This window comes from Ovis aries, chromosome 22 (genome assembly GCF_016772045.2).
Source record: "Ovis aries strain OAR_USU_Benz2616 breed Rambouillet chromosome 22, ARS-UI_Ramb_v3.0, whole genome shotgun sequence".
Lineage (NCBI taxonomy): Eukaryota > Metazoa > Chordata > Mammalia > Artiodactyla > Bovidae > Ovis > Ovis aries.
Window position 1 is genome coordinate 34963237 of NC_056075.1, and position 24040 is coordinate 34987276.

The window sequence follows — 24040 nt, forward strand, 5'->3', positions numbered from 1 at the left end:
GAGGCCTTGAAAAGACAGCAGGGAAGTCCCAGGAAAGACAAAGCATCTTCCTACCTTCTGCTGCTCTTTTCTCAGCCACAGTGAGGTATTACATTTCAGGTACGGTGTGTCTCTGAGGATACATGGCTCCAGTGTGCTCATCTGTTCTTCAGGGAGCTCAGGACATTGAGGCTGTGGCTTCCCAAGCTGTCTTGGAGGTGAGCCAAGCTTCTGGGAAGGCCTTACTGCTCTGGTGATGCGAATAGCTTTTTTCTATGCCTCCTGTGGCTTTGTTACTGGGAGGCAAAAAATGTAAACTGTAAGGGCCATCTCTTGCTAATCCTCTGTTCTAAACACCACCACCTCTTGGTTCCGTAATAGAATGTTGCCAATTCTTCTCGAATGGATGCCGCTAATGTTGTATCTGATGCAAGTGGTTCCTCCTGGATTGTGGTCTGGCTTGCCCACATTTCCTAGAGGAAGCTGAAAAGTTGAATTGGGTCTCCAGTTGTCATTTAAACAAATAAGGCACACACTGTATTGGGGCTAAGGTGTAGCTGGGCATCAGTCATCCCATGGTACCTTTTATTTATATTGAAACTTTTTTCTTATAAAGTATTATGCAAATAAAGGAAAGTGAAGAAAGTGTAAGTTTACAACTTAATGAACTATCAGAAAACAAACATCCATGCAGCTCCCAGTCTAGTCAAGAAATAGAGGGGGCTGCCTTGGTGGTCCAGTTGTTAAGAACCCGCCTTGTGGTGAGGGATGACCCGTTCGATCCCTGGTCTGGGAAGATTCCACATGGCATGGGGCACCTAAGCCCTTGAGACCCAACTACTGAGCCCACACTCCAGAGCCCAGGAGCCACAACTACTGAACCTACATGCCTCAGCTACTGAAGCCCACTCGCTCTAGAGCCTGTGGAACAAGAGAAGCCACCACAGTAAGAAATCCACACAGCAGCTAGAGAGTAGCCTCCATTTGCCACAACTAAAGAAAGCCCGTGTGTAGCAGTGAAGACCCAGCACAGCAAAAATATAAATAAATATTTTAAATCCTTAAAAAAAAGAAAAATCCTTAGAAGCCCCCTTCCTGCCCCATCCCAGTGACTATAACATCTCTCTTTTCTAAATATGACTACTATTCTAACATCCAACACTTTGCTGATAATCCTAAAACTATAGTATAGCTTTGCCTATGCTACTGTGCGAAAAAGGTATGTATAGGTACATGTGCTAAGTTGCTTCAGTCGTGTCTGACTCTGTGACCCTTTGGACAGTAGTCCACCAAAGCCTCTGTCCATGGGATTCTCCAGGCAAGAATACTGGAGTGGGTTGCCATGCCCTCCTCCAGGGGATCTTTCCAGCCCTGGGATCGAACCTGCCTCTCTTACATCTCCTGCATTGGCAGGTGAGTTCTTATACGACTAGCGCCACGTGGGAAGCCCATATATGTACATATACATAGACATTTATGTGGGCTTCCAGGTAGCATCAGTGGTAAAGAAGCCACCTGTTAATTCAGGAGACCTAAGAGATGCAGGTTTGATCCCTTGGTTGGGAAGATCCCCGGGAGGAGGGCTTGGCAACCCACTCTAATATTCTTGCCCAGAGAATCCCCCTGGACAGAGGATGCTGGCAAGCTACAGTCCATAGGGTTGCAGAGAGTCGGACCTGACTAAAGTGACTTAGCACCCACACACTCATACATTTATGTGCATCTATATAAAATATGTAGAGAGATGTGTGTGTGTATGCATACATATTCTTCTGTCATGAGATATTTGTGTTGACTCCAGGTTGAGACTTTATGAATAAGGCTGCTATGTCTTTATGAATAAAGCTGCTATTTTATGCCTGTCTTTTGATAGACGTGCAATAATTTCTCCTTGATATATACCCAAGTGGGATTGCTGGGTCATAGGGTAAGTGCATATTTTACTGTACCAGAAATTGACAAGTAATTCTTAAAATGGTTGTACAACCTTGCATTTCTACCAGCAGTGTATAAGCATTCTACTTGTACCACACCCTTGGCAGCACATGGTAATGAGTAACGTTTTTCGTTTTGGCCATTCTGATCAGTAGGTCATAGTGTTTCATTGTGGCCTTAATTTCATTACTAATGAGATTCAGCTCAAACCGTAAAGAATCTGCCTGCAATGCAGGAGACCAGGGTTTGATCCGTGGGTCAGAAAGATTCTCTGCAGAAGGAATGGCAGCCTACTCCAGTATTCTTGCCTGGAGAATCCCATGGACAGAGACGCCTGGCAGGCTACAGTCCGTGGGGTTGCAAAGAGTCAGACACGACTGAGCAACTAACACACACCATGAGATTCAGCAGGATTATCATGTGTTTTTTGGGTACTAAGCCATCTTTGTTTATTGTCCAGGTCTCTTGCCCACTTCTTTGTTTTGTTTCTTCTTTCCCTCGCTATTGAGTCACTTTTTTTTTTTTTTAAAGATTGATTTGTATGAGTTTTATGGAAAAAAAAAAAAACCCAAACAACTCTGGATATGTGCTCTTCTGTTTGATCACGTGTGTTACAGATATTGTCTTCTCTGTAGCTTGTCTTTTACAAAACTCTCTTAGCTGTGTCTTTTGGAAAACAGAAGTTGCTGATTTTACTTTAGTCTGTGGTTAATTTTTTAGCATCCTGTTTAAGAAAACTTTTCCCATGCCAAAAGCATTAAGATATTTTTCTACATTCTGGCAGCTTTATTGCTTTGCCTTTCATATTACATCTACAGTCTACCGTTTTTTTCTGTGTGGATATCCAGTTCACTCAGCACTTTTCCCCGCTACCTTGTTTCTTGGATCACAAATCAAGCATCTTATAAGCGTGGGTTTGTTTGGAATCTATTTTCTTGCATTTGGTCTGTTTATCCTTGTGTTAACACCAAACTATGTTAATTGCTGTAGTTTTAGAATAAATCTTGTTATCTGAAAGAGCAAATTTTGTGCCTTATTTTTATAGATTTTTTTCTATAGGCTTTTTAGTTTTCTTATCAAAGTAAGGAAATTGCTTTCTGTTCCTAATTTGCCATTTGTTTGTTTTTTTAATCATGAACAACTATTGAATTTCATAAAAAAAATTTTTTTTTGTTGCATAGGCTTTCTGTCTGGTGATTCAAGCATCAAATAAATGATTCCTAGGTGACCAGGAATGCTCTTTTGACCTTGAGATTCTATTATTCCTCAGCAAATTAAATTCAACAAGAATGTCTTGAGCACTATCTTAATTGTGTGCATTATATAAGAAGAAAAGCTTAGGACATTAGAATTCCATTGGTGAGATAATACCTACATATATATATATATACATATATATATATATAAAATAGCTGTTAAAAATTGTGAGTGATTAATTGCAGAATGAACAGCAAAACCATACCTGCCTAGGATGTTAAGTCAGAAGGCGACACCATGGCAGAAGTAGAATGAGAAAGAATACATCTCATCACCTTGTGTGGGACAATATCAGTAAATGAGTCACCCAGGCAGGACAGGGGAATTGGCCTTGGCAGAAATGTCAGTAAAGAGACCAGCTTGGTGGAACTAGAAAGCTGTTTGCGCTTATTTTTAAAATGTATGGATGACTAAATTATGAACTGTAGCAATTTTATCAGCAGTGGCATTTCTTTCAGCAATTACCAGCATGGTGGAAGCATTGGCTCTCTAGATTTGGAAGTCTTGCATAACTAAAATATCAACAGTAATTATGTCTTAAGGTTTCAAGAGAGTAAACATTTTTCATGGAAAAAAATCCTCATTCATATCATGAGATACATCTGTTTGTAAAACAATTTGAACAAGATGGGCATTTCAGCTCTACCTTTTTGGAGCTGCTAGGTGCTATTCTTTTGAGTTTTATAGGTGTTCTCTATTTGGATCTTGTAGATTCTGGTCTTTTGTTCATATTTAGCTCATAAGGATCAAGGTCACACAGAGATTAAAGCTCTCTTGCTGCACTGATATTAAAATCTGGACAGTGTTCCTTGCTGTCTTTTAATTTTTATTCTGGTGTTAGTACAGTAGTTCAAAACACAACAATTAGTTTTTGTTTAATATTGTTCAAATAAGATCAAATGCAACATGTATATACCAGGATAAAAAGTTCAAGTAAATTTCCTACAGAGTGAAAATAGAAGACTAATTTCTTTCCATTGACTATAATTTATAGAAGTTATAGAATATTTCTGTAACCTAGTTTTTTACTGAATATGAAATTTGTATAATTATCTATATGTGAAAATCCCCAATATTGAATTTCAGTGTGTTAGTTTCCAGTTGTTAAAATTATAGAACAGTATTTTAATATTGCATCATTTTGTTTGAAAGAGTATCAAACAAAAGCTGAAAACATGACTTAAGACAGACAGAGTCTTTGTTATGTATTGGGATGGCCAAAAAGTTCATTCACGTTTTCCATAACATCAAAACCGGAACCAACCCAATATATTTCCTTTCTTACACTGGCTTATTTTTGAGACCAGGCTCCTGACTGAAATTCTAAGAGCAGTGAAGAGGGGGAAGGAGACAGATAAATACAGCTTTATTTGGGGACAGAGTTAACATGTGAGTGTAGGAAATTCATACCATGCCATACAGACAACAGTTTTGAAGTCTATCAGGTAAAATTTTAAATGTGATTGGTATTTGATAGCTTTCAATAACTTACGTAGTTGTTTATAATATCTGAACCCTGGAGAACCTTAGATATAACTTTGTGGGTATTTTTCTACTTCATTTGTGCCACATTAGTTTTGGTCACTGCAGGACCATTTCTGTAGCTAATGCAGCATTTTCCTTAGGTCTTCTGAAGGCCCTAGTGAGCATGTAGTCAATGCACATAAAATAATTGGATTCTTGTTAATGGAGAAAAAAATGAAGCGTAGGAAGTTGAATTTAGTCTTAATACTGGACAGTATAAGACTTTCCCCCTTTTGTCTCATTATTGTGTATTTTATCCGTCTCAACAAGGTAGAATTTGACCTACAAAATGTATACTGTAATAAGTGCTTTGTTGAAATTTTTTTTTTTTTTCAGAGTTGTGAGTACTGTGAAAATAGCATATGTACTTCCGTGATTGTTTTAGTGTCACTTTTTTGGGTTCATTTTTGGCAGATAAAATAACACAAGAAGATATTGAAAGCATTCTACAGAAATTCACTGGGAATATAATGCAAGTACCTCCCCTGTAAGTTCAATTGTTGAATTTGAAGAAATGTTTAATTTTATTTTCCAGTGGCTGACATCACGTTAATGAAGAAAAAGGAGAGGGGCTTCCATTTACTTTACGGCATGGCACGTTTTAGACCTAGCAACTGATCAAGTGAGGTGACCCTGATTCAGACAGGATACAGAGCCTCTCATGTCTTTAAGAGGAGCCTGGTGGGCTCCAGTAGTGGGGTCACAAAGAGTCAGACACGACTGAGCACAGCGCATACACACACGGGGTGCAGTCTCCTTTGTCCCTTGATATTGCCCCAGCCTAACATCTGTGCTCTTCCAGGGTTTGTTGGTCTTTCTGATTCTACCTGTAGTCATCAGGGCAGTTACGGAGAGCAGAAGACGTGTTGCTTTTCCCAGAACAGCAGGAAAAGAGACCAGTCCCGTCTGGTACAGGCATCAGAGTTATGCTTTAGAGTCCAGTTGACACTTCCTGTCCGGTGTTGGGACCATTCTTTTTGGGCCCAGAGTCTTATATTTCACAATTCTCTGCAACAAATGAAGCAGATGAGAATTATAACTTATTAAAAATATATTGATTTACCACCTAAGCCATATTTTTGTGCACATTATAATTCCAAGCAAATTGCTTCCTTTTTTTTCAAATGGCATATAGAATGTGTCAGGATATGTTACTAAAAATTCTTTTAGAATTTTGTTTTTTTTTAAATCTTAGTGTTTTTTAAGAACACTGAAATATCTATGGGGAAATGTTTCTTTATAATTTTGCCTCAAATGGGAAGACTTAGAAATTGTAGCAGGATCTGAACGAACATTATTTTGGATCACTATTGTTAAGATATAGTAAACATCTATATATTTAAGAATCGTCTTAGGATTTTCTTCCCTGTTATTGTTCCAAGGATTTTTGTGGACTAATCACACTTAATCACACAAAGTTAAGTCCTGTTAAGTAGATTATTTGCTTATTTTTTCTTTGGAAACATTTTGCTAACTTTCATATGAAAATGAATATAGTTACAATGGAAATAACATTGTTTCAAGGAAATATAGCTGAGATCATTGTTACTGGATGCCTTGTACCCTTTACCCAGAATGAGGACCAGTGAAGACATGAATAGACCTTCTCCAGGAAGATGGTTAAAGAGGAATATTGACAACATTGCTCACTGAGTGCCAGAATGAACTGTATTAGCCTCAAAGATATTTAGGATCTCTATCCCCGACACCAGTGTGGAGTAGATTAGAAGAAAAAAGAGTTCATTCTTAGAAGGATTTTCAGTTGAAAAGGCTGCTAATCATCTTCTCTTTCCACGCTGTAATCTAGAATTATTCTCTCTCGCTTTCTCAATCTCTCTCTATTCCTGCTCCCTTCTTCTCTCTCTGTCTCCCTCCTCTACTTTGCAAGCTATTCTGCATTGAAGAAAGATGGCCAGAGGCTTTCAGCTTTGATGAAGAGAGGTGAAGAAGTGGAAGCAAAGCCCGCCAGGCCAGTTACTGTATACAGTCTCTCCCTTCAGAAATTCCAGCCACCATTTTTCACACTAGGTAAGATGGAGAAATCGGAAATCGTTTGTATTTACATGTGCCTTTATTTTAGAGTTGGCTACTTTTCTGTAATTTTAATGGATCCCGAGGATATTGGAAATTTTTTAAAGTTTGAATTTAAAGAAGGTTAGAATTTGTTAATAACTTTTTGACAACACATATGATGAGAATACCTATGGCTCTATAGGGGTTCAGAGTTGTGCTGAATCATCTGAGTTTCTTATATTACCTTACTATAAAGTTGTAAGTAACATGCTTTGGATCTCTATAGAGAAGAGTAGGTAAGGAATACATATTTTCAAAATTTTGTATTTTCTATTTTATTGTCTTATGAACACTTGTTTCCCATTTTGGCTAGTACCTGATAGTTTACACTCAGTATTTTTAATTAACATTTATTTGTCCTTTTAAAACAATGCTTTTTCAGTTTTTGAACAAGAAATTCTAAAAGTTGACTGAGTATTCTTTCTCTTTGTCACCAGCAAATTACTGCTAAAGATAATGAAAATGTAGGAGTAATGGGTAATGCAGAAATGTATTCCTGGACATGTGGTCAAGTTTAATTCAAATTAACAAATTGAATTTATCTATAATCAATATTTGAAACAAATTTAAAACCCAAAAAGGCTTTTTCTATTGTTTGAAAATTTTATGATCTCCTGGCTAAAGCCCTGAATGTGTAAGAGTTGTGAAAAATCAAAAGCTGTAGTTCTTCTTAATCTTCAATCTCCCTGAAATTGATCCTGCTCCCTGAAATTGACCCTGTTCTTAATTTCATGGTGCATTCGGAATGGGTTGACTTTTAGAAGTAATGTCCCAAATCTTTTTTTTCTAAACTTTGTTGCTCTTTTTTCTCTTTTTGACATTATTATTTAATGTAAGTTCCTGTAGATTGTGAGTTTTGTACGATTTTTTTTAGGAAGTCACTCCTTAAGTTCCCTGATTCTAAAATATTAGACAAACAATGAAACAAATATGCTAAAAAGTGTTTTACTATGTTCCATGAAAAAGCATCAGCTGTGTTGGCAAAGCAGATATTATCTATGAAAGTAAAAAAAAAAAAAAAAAAAAAAAACCCTCAGATTTTTCCAGTTGCGTTTGTTCATTGGAGTTTATAGTAGGCCACATTTGACTCTTTTCATCAAAGTCAAATATAGTGCAAGAATGTAGCACAGCTCCAATTGGTCCTAGTGCTCTTTTTTTTTTTTTTTTTTTTTTTTAATCTCAGCAGTGGCTCCCACCTTGAGCTGATGGGGAAAAAAAAAAATTAAAATACCTAAGTGGGAAATTTTGATTAATTCCCTCAAATAACTTTATTTGTATGCTAAGCTAGAAACAGGTGGAATGTGGTCTTTTTGTGTGGAAATACAGTTCTTTTCAGGATGTCTTGTGGATGAATAAAAATAATCCAGAGCCTTGCTCTTAACCAATAAACGTGTATTATACTGGCTAAGCTAAGAAGCTGTTAAGACATGCAGTCAGTTCTGGTACATTGTGTAATTTTAAGTTATTTCATGATTTTTTTTCAGGAATATTTCCAAAAGAACATTTAAATATGCTGAGTTCTCTCTAATATATTACCCCAAACATAATTCCTGCCACTGAAAAGGGAATTTTTGTTTGTTTGTTGTATTTTTTGAGTATGTAAATCTGGAAATATTTTTAAAATCTACATCTTATGATAGCAAGGCTGAGATGTTTAACCATTTGAAACCTATTAAATGAATAAGATGTGCAAATCTGAAAAATGTTTTTTTAAGTCTGCAGCTCATGATAGCAAAGCTGAGATTTCTGACTATTTAAAACCTATTAAATGAACAAGGCTGAAGTATTAAAGTGGTATGACTTGCCATGTAATTTAAAACATGCTCATGAGTTTCTGCTATTTGCTTTCTCCACACTCTGACTTTTCAGTCTCACACATATGCTGCTGGATGAATAATTTATGTTTTAGCACATAAATATTTTATCACATGATTGTTTGCATAGTGCATTTTTACATTTGTTTAGGGGCATCATTTCTATGTAAAGTGGATTTCATAGGAGCTTAGCAATTCACCATGTCACTATTAACATTCCAGATGTCGAATGTGGAGGAGGTTTTTATATCAGAAGCTTGGTCAGTGACATTGGCAAAGGTAAGCATAAAGATGAATTATGAATTACCATTTAGAGAGTAGTATTCCTTTTTGATGGGAAAAAGGAATTTTCCATTTTTCACGTCTCTGAGTACTGGCCTTAGGAGCTGTGCCAGTACTGTGCCAGTACTGAAGGCTGTGCTTTCAGCCTTAAAAGCATTCTAGGTTTATGGCAGACAATTAGCAGCATCCACAGCTGCAGTGAAATGCTTGTAATGGAAGGGAGGAGAAAAAGAGGAACAGAAAATGAAGATGTGAATAGTGAATCTAAGGACCAACATTTTTTTTTTTTCAAGCATAAAATGTTTTAACTCAAAAGTAGGGACAAAAAGAAAAGATTACTCCTTTAAAAAAAAAAATTGTTTTCATTGCTACATGTCAAATTTTTTCAAACAACCCAGAAGCCATCGTCCTACTAACAACCGTGGAGTTGGCAATCTGGCCCTGCCATTGGCTGGCTGTGGTGTCGTCGGACAGGCCTCATTACCTCATCTGCAAAGTGAGAGTAATATTACCTCAGGAGGTTGCTTCATGGGTTAAATAAGAAAAGTGAGTGCCAGTTCCTTCTAACTTTAAACCAGTTTATTAGGTGAGCTATTGAATATTATTTGGCTACTTAATCATTTCTTAATCTCAAGGCTTCTGGTTATTATTTTGGATGATTGCAACATTACATTTAGGGTAGTTTTGAAAGGTTTGAATTGAGTCCCTCAGTCATTTGAAAAATGATAGACTATGAAATACTAAATCATTTATCGTGCATTTTCTTTTTCTTTTTTGTTGTCACAGAACTCTCTTCCTGTGCCAATGTGCTAGAGCTGACGCGAACCAAGCAGGGACCATTCACCCTGGAGGAGCATGCCCTGCCCGAGGACAAGTGGACGATTGATGACATTGCACAGTCTCTTGAGCGGTGCTCATCTCTTTTCCCAGCAGAGCTGGCACTTAAAAAATCAAAACCTGAGGAGTCCAATGAGCAAGTTTTGAGCTGTGAGTATATAACTCTGAATGAGACAAAGGGAGAAGACGATGTAATTAAGACACTTTAAGACTAGCTTGGGATTGCTATCATTTCCTGGTTGACATTTGAATCCTGTGTGCAGAATGACAGGCTTCGTGCAAAAGACAAATGATGCCTATGGGTTTTTTTCTTTTTTTGCATGAAGAAAAATGTCCATCATTTATGGTTTCTATGGTGCACAGTTTATTTGCTGTACATTATAAATAGCCCTGCACTTGTTCATTTCTTGCTGTACTATAGAACATTGTCATGCTGTTAGATCAGATTCAGGAAAAGCAACTTTCTGATTTTGATCTCTCTTAAAAGTCTTCTCGTATGAAAAAGTTGACCATATTTTGTAATCAGAGGGGAAAAACAATGAGCTACATGTTTCTTTGGTGTCATGAAGTGAATGTATATTTGTTTCTTGGACTTTATTTTGGCTTCCTGGTGGCTCTGGTTATTGAAACTCCTTATCTATGTTTGAAAAAGCCATTATTTAACTCTTACGTTTTAGAGAGTTTATGATTATTAAGAACCTTTCTTTAATAATGTTACACTTATCTTGGTAATAGCTGTGATTGTTTAGATCTTGGAAACCAATAAGCTTTTATAATAAATATTTGTAAATGAACCAAATTATTGCTGCTACCACTAATGGAATGTAAAGAGAAAACTAAATGTTTAATTAAATTCACCTCTACTCTACCATTAGCATAGGACTGCTCCTATGGCTTATGTTTCGGCAGCTATGAGATGTTCTCCTGGTAATCAATACAGTTGATCACCCTGTGCCAATATACTAAATAACCTAATTTTTTTAAATTAAGCTAAAAAATGTGTCTTCAATTAAAAACTTCTTTATTTTTTAATATTTATTTATACCTTTTTCTAGGGTATCAAGCCCCTGGTATTTTGTTTTCAGTTTGCTTTTTCAAGTGATATTTACAAACACTGAGGTTTGCCCTATATTTGCAGTTTATCCCTTCTCTTTAAATGTTGAAAAACAGTTGTTCTCAAACGTTTTCATTCAAGTGGCCTACTGACAGGTCCCTGTCCCTCTTTACCATAGTTTTGAAAACAGTCACATTCCAAAAGAATAAATTTCATGTGTAATGAGTGCTTCATACTTTTGTTATGGGAAAGCAATATATAATGCAGCCAGTCTGTTCAAATCCCACTACATTTATTCAAATAAATATGGTTTCAAAGGGAAGAGTTGTTAAATTTTCATCAAATAAGAATTTTTAGATTTTTATGGATTGTCTTTCTTGCAAAGGTGGTTGTTTTGTAACCTCTAACCTCAAAATTTTAAATACGTAAAGAAAAATGGTCGTATTTATGGTGAACCTCATATAAACTCAGTCTAAAAAGTTATATGCTTCAGTAGAGCACTTTCAGCGTATTGTCAGCATTTTTAAAACGAAAATGTTAGAGCTTTCTTAAGTGACACAGAAAATGATAAGGAAAAGAGCTAGTTATCATAATGCCTTAAATAAAACTTCAGACATACAGAGTTGTAAATGGAAACTTTTCCAGCTTTGCTTGTCCGTGTCTAGTGCCCTGCGGTTTGTGTAACCAAAGGTGGCCGTGGTTGCCTCTTCCTGTTGGAATGGGACGGGTGACAGTCCACCTTCACACGTTGCCTGGTAAGGAATAGAAAGCACCTGGGGCACCTTGGCTCTGTTTCGCAACTTAAATTTTGGCATGTATAGTTTGCTAATGGTAAAGCGTGTAAATGTTTCGAAAAGACAAGTGACTTTCTGAAACGGTAACCGATCTTTTTCTTTTACTGAAAACACTGAAGAAAATTTTGCCAAATGGAAAAATTACCCATAATCCTCCCCACCCTGATACAGTGACTTCAGAACTTTCATTTTGTATTACTCTTTTTTAAACTATGTTTTATTTCATGTTATTTGACTATTTGTATTTAGTTTTGATAATGATTATTTAATCTTTTTACTTCATTTAAACCATTTCCCTATTGCTAAATTCTTAGGTTATTTTCAGTTTTATTAAGAGAAGTTCCTGGAAGTGGAATTATTAAATGAAGTAATATAAACAGTATTATGGTTCTTAATAAGTTTGTCTTATTGCTTTCCCAGAGAGTTGTAACATTTTATAGTGTTACCATTTGAATATATCAGTTCACCAGAAGTTTACAGCTTTGGGTGGGGGTTTTATGTTATTGTTGCTAATTTATTAAGTTAAAAGAGTTCAAAATTGCTGATTTACCTCTGTGTGACTTTTTCATATACTTTGTCACTTGTATAAATAAATGTCTTAATGGTTTCTTTATACATTTGTGTGAGTTATTTGTGCAGTAAATACTTGGTAGAAGTATTTTCGTGGTCTGTTGTCTTATTTTAGTTTCATTTTTCATTTTTACTGACTAAATTTGCTAACTAATTTTAAGAATTCTTTTATAGTTGCCAGATTTATGAGTATGAAGTTAAAATTTATTGAAAATTTAAAACATTAACTTTCATAAGCAGCTGTAACTGATCAAGATGCTCTAAAAAGTTTGACTCATCCATAAAATGAGTTAGTTTTCTCCTGAGTCTGGTATTTATGTACCAATTGCTTTGTTTTTTTCACTTCAGTCAAAATATTAAAGAAATATCTGTGCCTATGTATTTCATGTCATAATAAAGTTGTCTTATTTGTAAGAAAACATGTGTTAGAAATTTCTGAAAATGCTTCCACCTGGAATATACAGATAATTTTATTTTGACATTTAATTTTTTTATATTTCTGAAAAATATTGTCTGAAAAGTCAACAGACTTGGCCATAGAATTTTTTTATTATAGCTTTAAGATCCAGGATCATATAATATAATTTTTTCTCTGATAATTCAAAATTATAAAATTTGAATAAGAACTAAACACTAACTAGATCTTTTCTTCTTTAATACTTGACTTAATACCTATTCGAGATCCACCGTCAGAAATTATTCACTGTACTACATAAGAAAAGAATGGTTTCTATCAGGTCTTTAGTACATTTTCTGTCTCTCTGACCAGTTTGAAATTTGTATCAGACTTACAGTGGGCATTTAGAGGTTTAATTAGTTCTGTTTCAAAGGAAGAAAGTAATTTACCTTATATGTTGGTGCATATAACAGAAAAATTGTAATTCAGAAGCACTGTAAAATATTGAAACATTTAAATAGAGGAATATGAAAAATATAAGTTTTTTGGGGTTGAAATGATTATAATGGTCTTGTAGTTAATTGAAATAGGAAATTTATCTTGAAACTACTTCTTTAAGGTATATGTGGGCAGCAGTAGCCTGGCCTAATCATTTATTGAGTATCACTTGTTAAACACTTAACTGCATGCACTTGAATCCGTAATGTCTTCATAGTTTCAACTTGAGTTAAGTTCTCTCTGTGAACAGTAATATCTCATATTGCTATTACAAGTGATGATTCCAGTAGGAAAGTTGAAGTCAGAAATTACGATTTTGCTCCTCTTATCTGTAAGTAAGCCTTAAACTATAACATATTAAGATTATTTCCATCTCTACTATTAGCTTTTTGATTGAGGCAAATCACTTAATCTTTTTAGGCCTCAGTATTCTTATCTTTAAAACAAAGGAGACAGCTAGTCTATCGCTAAGAATTTTTGCAGCACTAACATAGGCTTTGGAGTATAGATGATTTGTGTTTATTCTGTTCAGAGCCTGTTCTTTTTGAGCTTGAACTTTCATGTTGTTCATCAATTTTGGAAAGTCCTCATCCTTTATCTCTTTGAATATCACATCTGTTCCATCTAGCAGTCCTGTTAGATTTATGTCTTTTCACTTTATTCTGTCTAATTACTCTTTCATATTTTCCAGCTCTTTATCTCAGTGCTTCTTAGAGAATTTCCTTTAACCTTTTTCCCAGCTAATGAATTCATTCTTCTGCTATTTTAATTTACTATTTACCTATATATTTATTTCAAAATTACTGTGACTTTTTTAAGTTTACAGAACATCAACTTTTTCCCCAAATCCCTCTTTTGGTGTGTGTTGTCATATTCTTTCATCAGGGTTTTAGTTTAAGTATATATCAATCCCAGGGATGGAGAGCCTGGTGGGCTGCCGTCTGTGGGGTCACACAGAGTCGGACATGACTAAAGTGACTTAGCAGCAGCAGCATATCATAAATATTTATATAAGTATCAGAAAAGTTAATATATGTATATTTGTAATTTTTACAGATATTTAATATCCATATAGAAAATTGCATATATCATAAATATATCACCCAGTAAATTTTCATAAAGCAAGCATGTGTAACCAACAACTAAATTAAAAAAACAGAAGGTTACTAATTCACTGGAGGTCCTCCAGAAAGTTCTTTCCAGTCACTAGCCCTCTAACCCCACCCCACCACCAAGGGTAACCACATCTAACATTACAGATTGTTATTTTGTCTGCCTTCATGCTTTCTATAAATAAAGTGAACAGTATATATACTCTTATGTCTGGCTTCTTTTGCTCACGATTACATTTGTGAGGTTCTTCCATTGTCTTGTATACAGTCATAAATCATTCTCATTATTGTTTAGCATTCCATTGTGTGAATATACCTACATTTATCCATTTTTCTGAATGATGGGCACTTGATTAGCTTTCAGTTTTGAATATTGGAGAAGGAAATGGCAACCCACTCCAGTGTTCTTACCTGGAGAATCCCAGGGACAGAGGAGCCTGGTGGGCTGCCATCTGTGGAGTTGCACAGAGTCGGACACGTCTGAAGCGACTTAGCAGCAGCAGCAGTATTCCATTATATCTCCCTATTGACTTGTTAATATTACCTCTCTAAAATTTTTTTATGTTTATGATACATGTCCTTATCACAGATTACCTTCAAATATCTTCTATATTTTGGGCTATTTTCATACTTTTACATTATAAGCTTTTACATTATATACTTTACATTATAAACTTTATAATATATTGGGTTTTTTTTAAATTGTTCTTTACTTTGGTGCTTTAGACCAGAGGTTACAGCTCTTGACACTACACATAAATGAATGGATGTGGTTATGTTTCAATAAAACTATATTTACCTTCATATTGTAGCTTGCCGACCCCTGACTGTTAGTTATCTTCTGAATACCTCTAAATCTAAAAAGGTTTTTAAAACTTTTATATTTATCTACATCCTGGTGTTTTTCATTTTTTAATGTAGATCTAAGTTTCTATCTGGTATCATACTCCTTTCTGAATAATTTCCTCTAACATTTCTTATAACACAAGTCTGAGAGCACTGAATTTCCTTTACTTTTGTTTGTCTGAACAGTGTTTATTTTACCTTTTGTTCTGAATTACAGTTTTCCTGGATATATAAATCTTGATTCGCTAACTTTTTTTTCTTTCCATTAAGCACTTTGGCATCGTTCAGTTACCTTCTGGCTTGCATAGTTTTCTGTAGCTGCCTTCAAGGCTTTATCTTTGACTTGCAGCAGTTTGTCTCTGATGTGTCTACGTGGTTTCCTTTGCATTTATCCTTTTGAGGTCATCTGAATTTCTTGCATTTTCAGTTTATTTTCGTTAGCTCCAAATTAATGCGTTAGTAAGGCTAAGACTTAGAGGCCAGATTTCTTAAGTCGTGACTGTTCTTTTGGCCTGCCAAACTGCCTATATTGTCTAAAGGTGTTGACTAGGTGATTTTATTCCCTATTATTTAAGTATTTGTTGTTGTTTAGTCACTCAGTTGTGTCTGACTCTGCAACCCCATGGACTACTGCACGCCATACTTCCCTGTCCTTTACCATCTCCTGGAGTTTGCTCAAACTCAAGTTCATTGAGTCGGTGATGCCGTCCAACCAGCTCATCTTCTGTGGCCCCCTTCTCCTGCCTTTAATCTTTCCCAGCATCAGGGTCAGTTGTATGTCAGTTTAAGTATACAGTGCCTTTGCCTGGAGAACAATATAGGATATACAAAAGTTTTGAAGACATGGTTCAGGCCTTTAAGAAGCTTTCACTTTACTTCAAATAGGATCTCAAGAAATGTACATATAGAAAGTTATGTAACACCACTGAGCTTCCCAGGTGGCTCAGTGGGAAAGAATCCGCCTACCAATGCAGGAGACCCGGCTACGATCCCTGGGTTGGGAAGATCCTCTGGAGAAGAAAATGGCAACCCACTCTAGTATCCTTGACTGGAAAATTCCATGGATAGAAGGGACTGGCATGCTACAATCCATTGGGTTACAAACAGGCAGAGGTGACTGGGCGCCTGAGCACACATATGTGGTGCCACATGACAATACTTAATTTTGTATCAGTGAGTGAGATTGCCCCCAAAATGCTATTGATGTTCAGTGGAGCTATAATTAATTTCTGCAAACACTTGCTGAGCTCCTACTGAGAACAGAGGAAGGAGAACATGGACATTCAGTGACCAGGACAGCTACCTCAAGAAGGAAGACCTGAGTTGGGCCTTGAACAATAGATACTATTCAAAGAGGAAACAAGTCAGATGGAGGGGAGAAGAGTTCTGGCAAAGATGGTGGTATACAAGGCACATTCAATCAGCAAAGAAGAGGATGGTCTGGGTGGAGAGGAGAATTTATGTTATGGTTAGAAAAGCAAATTGCCATGATATCTTTTGGAGCCTTGAAAGGCAGAACTGAGTAAAGCTTCAGAGGAGGGACTGGTTCATATGGAAGCTTTATTTTAAGGAGGTTTACCTGGCAGTGGTGTCTGGCAGGAACTAAAGAGGTAGAAATGTTGTTTAATTGCTAAGTCGTGTCCAACTCTTTTGAAACCCATGAACTGTAGCCCTCCAGGCACATCTGTCCATGGAATTTCCTAGGCAAGAATACTGGAGTGTGTTGGCGTTTCCTTCTCCAGCAGATCTTTTCAACCCAGGGATTGAACCTGTATCTCCTGCATTGGCAAGGGAATTCTTTACCACTGAGCCACCAGGGAAGCTCAAAGGAAGTGGAAATAGGCAGAAAGTCAGTTGGAACTGAGTCTAATGCTGTAATCCAGGACTGAGGTAATAAAAAGTCTGAACTAGAGCCTTCTCAGATAATCCATCTTTGAATGGACAGTTTAAAGAAAGAGATTTTATTCAGTGATGTATTAGATAATTGACAGCCAGAGAATTGGAGGAAAAATGATTAGCAATAATCATCAAATAGATTTTCTTAAAAGAAGCTAACCTGATTTTTTGCAGAAGAGTGTGTCTCAGATGGTAATGAATCTGCCTGCAGAGCAGGAGACCCATGTTCAATCCTGGGTCAGAAAGATCCCCTGGAGAAGGGAATGGCTACCCACTTCAGTATTCTTGCCTGGAGAATCCCATGAACAGAGGAGCTTGCAGGTTACAGTCCATGGAATGGCAAAGAGTTGGACATGACTGAGGGACTAACACTTTTAAGCGTTTTCTTAGGCATTGGATAGTTGGTACAGTTGCCTCTGATAACGATGGCCATGAGTCATCATCATAACAGCCATGGTCACGTGTTCCTTTATAACAGCTATAAGTTCTGTGATCAAACAATAAGCCTCCTGAAAAGAATTATTCCTTTTCACTGCTCTAAGTGTTTGTTGAATTTCATCTGTAGTTAGGGGTTCCTAGTTATTATTTGAAATATTAACTCATGCCCTTTGTTGAAGCAAGGGCTCTGAAGTTGTTAGGTTTACTAAGCTCTACTGCTTATCTTCAGCTGTTCACCTTAAGAAAGTTAATTAACTTTCCTGAGCCCCAGTTTCCTCATATGTAAATTGGGTATATCAATGGTGACTATTTCATGAAATTATGAAGTCTTAAATGAGGTCATTTTTCAGGTAAAGTGTTTAGCATACTTCCCTAGAACTCAGTAAGTAGTAAACGGAAGCAAATGTCCTGTACCTGATTTACATGTAAGTGAAGGATAAACCTGAAATTCTTATGGCTTATGTAGTCCAGGTATATAAGATGCTTTATACGATTCTGTTTTGATGAGAAGAACAGGGCTGGAAGAAAAAAATTCCTGATAGCAGAGATTATTAAATGGTACAATAGGTTATTGATACAAGTAGAAAAAGTCTTTAGCGAATGTCAGTGTTCACCTTTTCTATATTTGATGTACTAATATAGATAGATACACACACACACACATAAACACATGCCATTAAAGTTATTAATAGTAAACTGTGGACTTCTCAAGGTTTAGAAATCTGCCTGCCAATGCAGGGAATGTGGGTTCAATCCCTGGAAGATTCCACATGCTGCAGAGCAGCTGAGCCTGTGCACTGCAACTGCTGAAGCCTGCATGCTCTGGGGCCCATGAGCCACAACTGATGAGCCCCTGTGCTGCAACTAACGAAGCCCATGCTTTGCAGCCAACAAGCCGCAACTGCTGATCCTGGGCGCTGTTGAAGCCCATGCACCTAGAACCTGTGCTCCACAATAGAAGGCACCGCAGTGAGAAAGCCGTGCACTGCAGGTGGAGAGTAGCCTTTGCCCTCCACAACTAAAGAAAGCCTGCATGCAGCAATGAAGACCCAACACAGCTATAGATAAATTCGTTAATTAAAAAAAAAAAAATCTTAAAAAAAAAATGGTTAGTACACATTTTTCATTTACAGCATCTCATTTGACCCTCCAGCAATCCTGTGAATTAGAAAGAATGTCTTTATCTGTTATTTAGGTGAAGGACCTGAAGTGGCACTAAGTGACTTGCCAGAGGCGCATCGCTAGAGAGGCAGAGCTGGGTCTCTGTACTCTTTTGATTCCCAGATGCTGTTTGTATTACATCTGGAGGAAAGTGATCTGAAGCACAGATGTTTAGTGGGAGGAATGAAACACATGCTGTAATGCCAAAAAATAACTGGGAATAAAAGCAGAAAATAAGACATTTGTTTCTGTTATAATATGACAGAGAGCACGGCTCTTGTGGTTTGGCATTGAACATTCAGGGGGGAAAATGGGGAGCAGTTTCATTTGGGTGCAAACACTCTTGGAACACTGCATCTGGTTCTGGGCTACTCATCACCGGGCTTATGGAAACCAGCTGGACAAGGTTCAAAGCAAAGCACCGAAATGCTTAAGGGGCTGAGGGCATCAGTGAATAAGAGAAGATTAGAATTAAATATGTATAGCTCAGTTAAGTAAAGACTAGGGAAAACCCAGCTAACTATATACAAATACTTAAAATGTGTAGACACTAAAAAGGTAGATTAATTATTTAACATGATACATGAGGATATATAGTGACAGGATGCACATTTAAGCTGAGTATAAAGGGAAATATCCTGATAATCTAAGGAAGCTCTGTGGCATAGTGTTTCCCTAGAGAAGCAACAGAGATTACAAGGCTTCTTACTTCTAAAACTTTCCTGTGAACTAGATCCTAGATGGTTTTAAAGACTGATCATTAATTTGGTCAGGTGTAATAGTGAATTTGGTCAGTGTGTTTATATAAGAAAATGTCCTTTTTTTTTTTTTTGGCTGTGGGACGTGGGATCTTGATTCTCTGATGAGGGATCAAACCTGTGCCCACTGCAGTGGAAGCTCGGAGGCTTAACCACTGGACAGTCAGGGAAGTCCCTAGAAAGTATGTTTTAGAGTTACTCTGACATATAGGGATAGAATGGAGAAGGCAATGGCACCCGGCTCCAGTGCTCTTGCCTGGCAGACCCCATGGGCGGAGGAGCCACTGGCTGCAGTCCATGGGGTCGCTAAGAGTTGGATACGACTGAGCAACTTCACTTTCACTTTTCACTCTCATGCATTGGAGAAAGAAATGGCAACCCACTCCAGTGTTCTTGCTTGGAGAATCCCAGGGACGGCGGAGCCTGGTGGGCTGCCGTCTATGGGGTTGCGCAGAGTCGGACACGACTGAAGCGACTTAGCAGCAGCAGCATAGGGATAGAACAACACAATATAAGAGATTTGCTTAACAATACTACACAAAAGAAAGGAGGGAGGAAGAAAGGGAGGGAGGGAAAGAAAAAGGAAGTCAAGAAAGGGGGAAAGGAAAAGGATGAAAAGGATAAATGAAGCAAGAGCGGCAGATGTTGGTCATGTTGAATCTGAAGGAAGGTCGTATGTGAGTTTGTTTTATATACGTTTGAAAACTTTCATAATAAAAAAATCTCTCTTTCCCTGAACAAAACTCAATAGTATATTAATCCCTGGCCTCCCTGAATAGAAAACCTTGCCGACGACACACACAGAGACCTGCTTGACCAGGGCTTCTGCTCACCATCTTGCTCTGGGAGGCAGATTGGGCTGGGCTGAAGGACTCTCTTTCTAAAACTGCGAGGGAAATCCGGGACAATTCTTGGAATTGTAGGCTTCTAGTGGTAGATTCAGCCGGTTGAATTGCTACAGTGAAAGTGCAGAGAGCAGGGTTGTAGAACCATGAATGACCTCTCCTGCGTTCCTGTCCCTTATTCATGTAAAGTAGTGGCCATTGATCAGAGAAGCAGGTGCCTTCAGAATGGCCGTATCCTATTCTCTTGAATGAAGAACCTCATTTGTAGAGTCTGTAAAGCAAGGAGAGGAGTAACTCACAAGGTGAATGATTTCAAAACCCAGCAAACATCTATGAAGCTAAAGTTTGTTTTTTGTTTTTTTTTTTTAAAGATTTTAAAAAACCAACTGCTCCACTTTACCTCTCAGAGCAGATCTCAGCTTACCTTGAAGGTGAATATTTAGGGCACATTTGAAATGTATGTCCTGACTCTGCTGTTTTTTTAGTTAGAAGAATATAAATATTTTATTTGAATTTCGCTGATAGCAATCAGGCATGAACACAGAGCCAGCATTTGAGGATCTGTCCTGTCTGAATTTCTCCAGAGTGCACAACTAGGCCGGCAAATGGTAGATGGAGTGACGTTGATTCCAGTTCAGCGTAACAGTGGATCCTGTAGCCATTGGAGCTCTCTGGAAATGTAGCTGAGGCTCAGTGGTGGACATGTTTGGCTGAATCTCGTGTCTAGACATCCTTTCTCCAGCCCAGCATCATTCTATTAGCTCACACCCTTGTCATCTCACCTGGGCTCTGCAGCTGCCATAATCAGACTTCTTCGCCACTAGCCTCTTCCCTATGCTACTCTACTCCACTTCGCCTCCAGAGTGGCTGTTTTGTAACACAACCGATCATGTCATTTCTCTGTTTAAACTCTTAGGAAATATACTCAGCAATTTTTCAAGTCTCGAAGCGTACAGTCCATAAATGCTCAGTTGCTCAGTCACGTCTGACTCTTTGTGTCCCCACAACTGTAGCCCACCAGGCTCCTCTACCCAAGAGTACTGGAGGGGGTTGCCATTTCTTACTTCAAGGGGATCTTCTGATCCAGGGATCAAACCCACGTCTCTTGCATTCCCTGCATTGGCAGGGGGATTTTTTACCACTGCACCACCCAGGAAAGCCCAAGTGTATAGGAATAAAGTCTTTTTTCATGACCCAGTCAGAATCAATCCATCCTCATCTCATTTGCCATGGTACCTCATATACATTCATTACCATACTTAGCACCCCATTTAAATCATGTATTTATTTACTTGTCTTCCCCATGAGACTTAAGGCAATTACTATGTTCTCATCATATTTCCTCAGTGCCTGGCATGTTCTAGGCACTCAATATCATCAAATAAGCCCTGGGAGCCATTATATTCCAAGTATAGAGAGACAGTAAGCACTCAGCAACTTTGAGTGAATAAAGTAAGATGGCATTCATTCAGCACTTATTTGTTGACCAGAGATCTAGCTGATCTCTGACCTCAGTGGCCCTTGAATGGGGGAGCATTTCCCCCCATTTCTGTGTTTTAGGGACAGGAAGATGAGTAATGCAGTGAATGATACAGTCAGGAAATATTTATTCCTCTACCCTAAGCTGTCTCTCAGCTTTCAGATTCTATAAAAGAAACAAGATGACATACAGCTTATTTGAATTTGTGGTAGCATTGTTTATTTGTTTCCTTTTTAAGGAGGAGGTGGAATTGGATTGTTTGTTTGGTTTCTTCTTCAATAAGCAACATCTTAATATAACTAGTCTGGACATCTGTCCCATTTTCAAAAATTACAAGTTTCGATCATTGCTAAATTGTACAGATCCCAATCTGTCTGCTCTGCATATATTTGCATTTATAAAAGCAGAAGCAGGCTAAGAGTCTTTCTAATGCAATCCCCTAAATGCATGAAGTATTAGATTGCTTTTCCCCATTGGTTCATGCATTGCTAAGGGCTTAAAAGGATCATTGATTTGAATTATTTAATGTGTACAGCAGGTTGAATTTCTTTTCTTTCTCTTTTTTTAAGGACCTTAAGGGGCATTGCCTTAGTTTTTTTATGTTAAATCTCATTTTTCTCTGAAAATAGGAAGTTAAAGCTGTATTCACGTAAGGTTTCAAAGTGCCAAATTTTCACTGTGTTTTTAAACCACCTAGGAAATCTTTGATTCTAGTGAAACATTGCTGCTGAAAATTGAGCTGAAATTGCTAGGCTTAAAATATAGTTACAAATACATTTTACTCTAATGTTATATGATTTTTCCTTTTTTTAAGTTGATGCAGATGAGATAAAAGAGATCATTTCTCTAATAAAAAGCCATCCTGGATCTTTGTTGTTGTGTTTGAAATTTACGCTGGTTTTGACTTAAATTCTGTAACCACAGCCCTAGACTTTAAATGTTGAACATTTTTACTGTGTAATTTAAGTTTTAGTTCCTACTGTTTTTTGACGCTTTGCTCTTTCCCTGTGGAAAGGCAGTTGTGCCGTGTCGGCACAATTTGTGACGGAAACATCTGGGTGAATGGATTTATTTCAGTTTGTGTTCTGTTCAGAAAGCTTGCCCCAAATAGTCTTGTTTCTGATGTCTAGCGTGGCTTTCTAAAACAAAGCAAAAAGTCTTATTTAATCCATCTGTCAGGACAATACATAAATAAAAAAAAAATAGAAGCCTCATTCACATATGGCAGTCATGTGGTATAAAAAGTTTAGGTAAAGATAATTTATTATCTCAACCCAGATGCTTCTGAGAGTGACATGGGATTCCTAATAATAATTGAGACATTATTGATCTACAACAGGTCTAAACTGAGATTATCCAGGAGAACCAGATGCCATTGTCACCCTAAGTACTTGCCACGGCTATTAACAGTCTCATTTACCATGGTATATAGCAAGTTCTTCTGGGAATTCTGATAAGTCACTGATGTAGCTCTGTGTCAAGGAGCGCAATGGAAGGTTCTAATGTATCAGTCAGTACAACACTTTTCCCGAATGTGTAGGAGGTAAAAGACTTATCAGGGCAGAAGATACAGCAACTAGGACTTGACAAAACCTTTAACATTGCCTAATGGTAAACCCGCCATAGCTGATAGTCAATTGTTACCATATTACATGCCTAAACATCTCTCTGGAAGAAGGCAATGGCACCCCACTCCAGTACTCTTGCCTGGAGAATCCCAGGGACGGGGGAGCCTGGTGGGCTGCCGTCTATGGGGTCGCACAGAGTTGGACACAACTGAAGTGACTTAGCAGCAGCAGCAGCAGCAGCAGCAGCAGCAGCAGCAGCAGCAGCAGCAGCAGCAGCAAACATCTCTCTTAATGAATCAAATGTACTTAGCGTTTGTAGGAGGGCACAGATATTGAAAGCCTATAGGGGAAAGTTGAGATTTGGGTTACCTGTGCCTTTGATTCCAGAGTCAGAAATGTTAGCCAAGGATGTCAGCAAATGAAATACATTTTCTTAGTTTTATGTCATGAGATGCAGCGACTGCCCTATTTTCTCTTACAGCCTTCCTTCTGAATTAATAACTCTTAAAAATAGCTGCAGATTCTCAAACCTGTAAGAATAGTATACGCTGATGGCCACAATTTCTTTTTTCCTGAAGATCCCTTTGAGGTCTTTCAAGAATTCAGTTTAACTTAGCAAAGATTAGAGAACCTACTGTGTGTGTGAGGCATCATGTAAGGTGCCTCTAAGATACAAAGAGGAGGGTGAGCCTCTGCCCTCAAGGCATCTTCTATAATACAAGAAAATAAAGTGAAGGCATAACAACACAATACTACTACAGAGGCAAGTGCCATTAAAAAGACACTTATCCCTTCAGCTGTGTCTGACTGTGACCCTACGGACTGCAGCCCCTCAGGCTCCTCTGTCCATGGGATTCTGCAGGCAAGAATACTGGAGTGGGTTGCCATTTCCTTCTCTAGGGGATCTTCCCAGGGATCAAAC

At 37.6% G+C, this 24040-nt stretch overlaps 1 protein-coding gene across 6 annotated transcripts in view; it reads left to right on the top strand.

Annotated features, from left to right (window-relative positions):
* The window catches only part of TRUB1 (TruB pseudouridine synthase family member 1), a 32240-nt gene extending 20033 nt beyond the window's left edge, over nt 1–12207 (top strand). For 3 of the 6 annotated variants that reach the window (XM_042238478.2, XM_027960242.3, XM_060404735.1), the window contains 4 exons: nt 5110–5182; nt 6503–6723; nt 8805–8861; nt 9651–12207. In XM_042238478.2, the coding sequence (XP_042094412.1) occupies nt 5110–5182; nt 6503–6723; nt 8805–8861; nt 9651–9910 (611 nt within the window). In that variant the 3' untranslated portion in view covers nt 9911–12207. The remainder of the gene's footprint in view (nt 1–5109; nt 5183–6502; nt 6724–8804; nt 8862–9650) is intronic. The other 3 variants (XM_042238479.2, XM_027960243.3, XM_060404736.1) reach the window with 1 other exon arrangement.
* The last annotated feature ends 11833 nt before the right edge of the window (nt 12208–24040 follow it).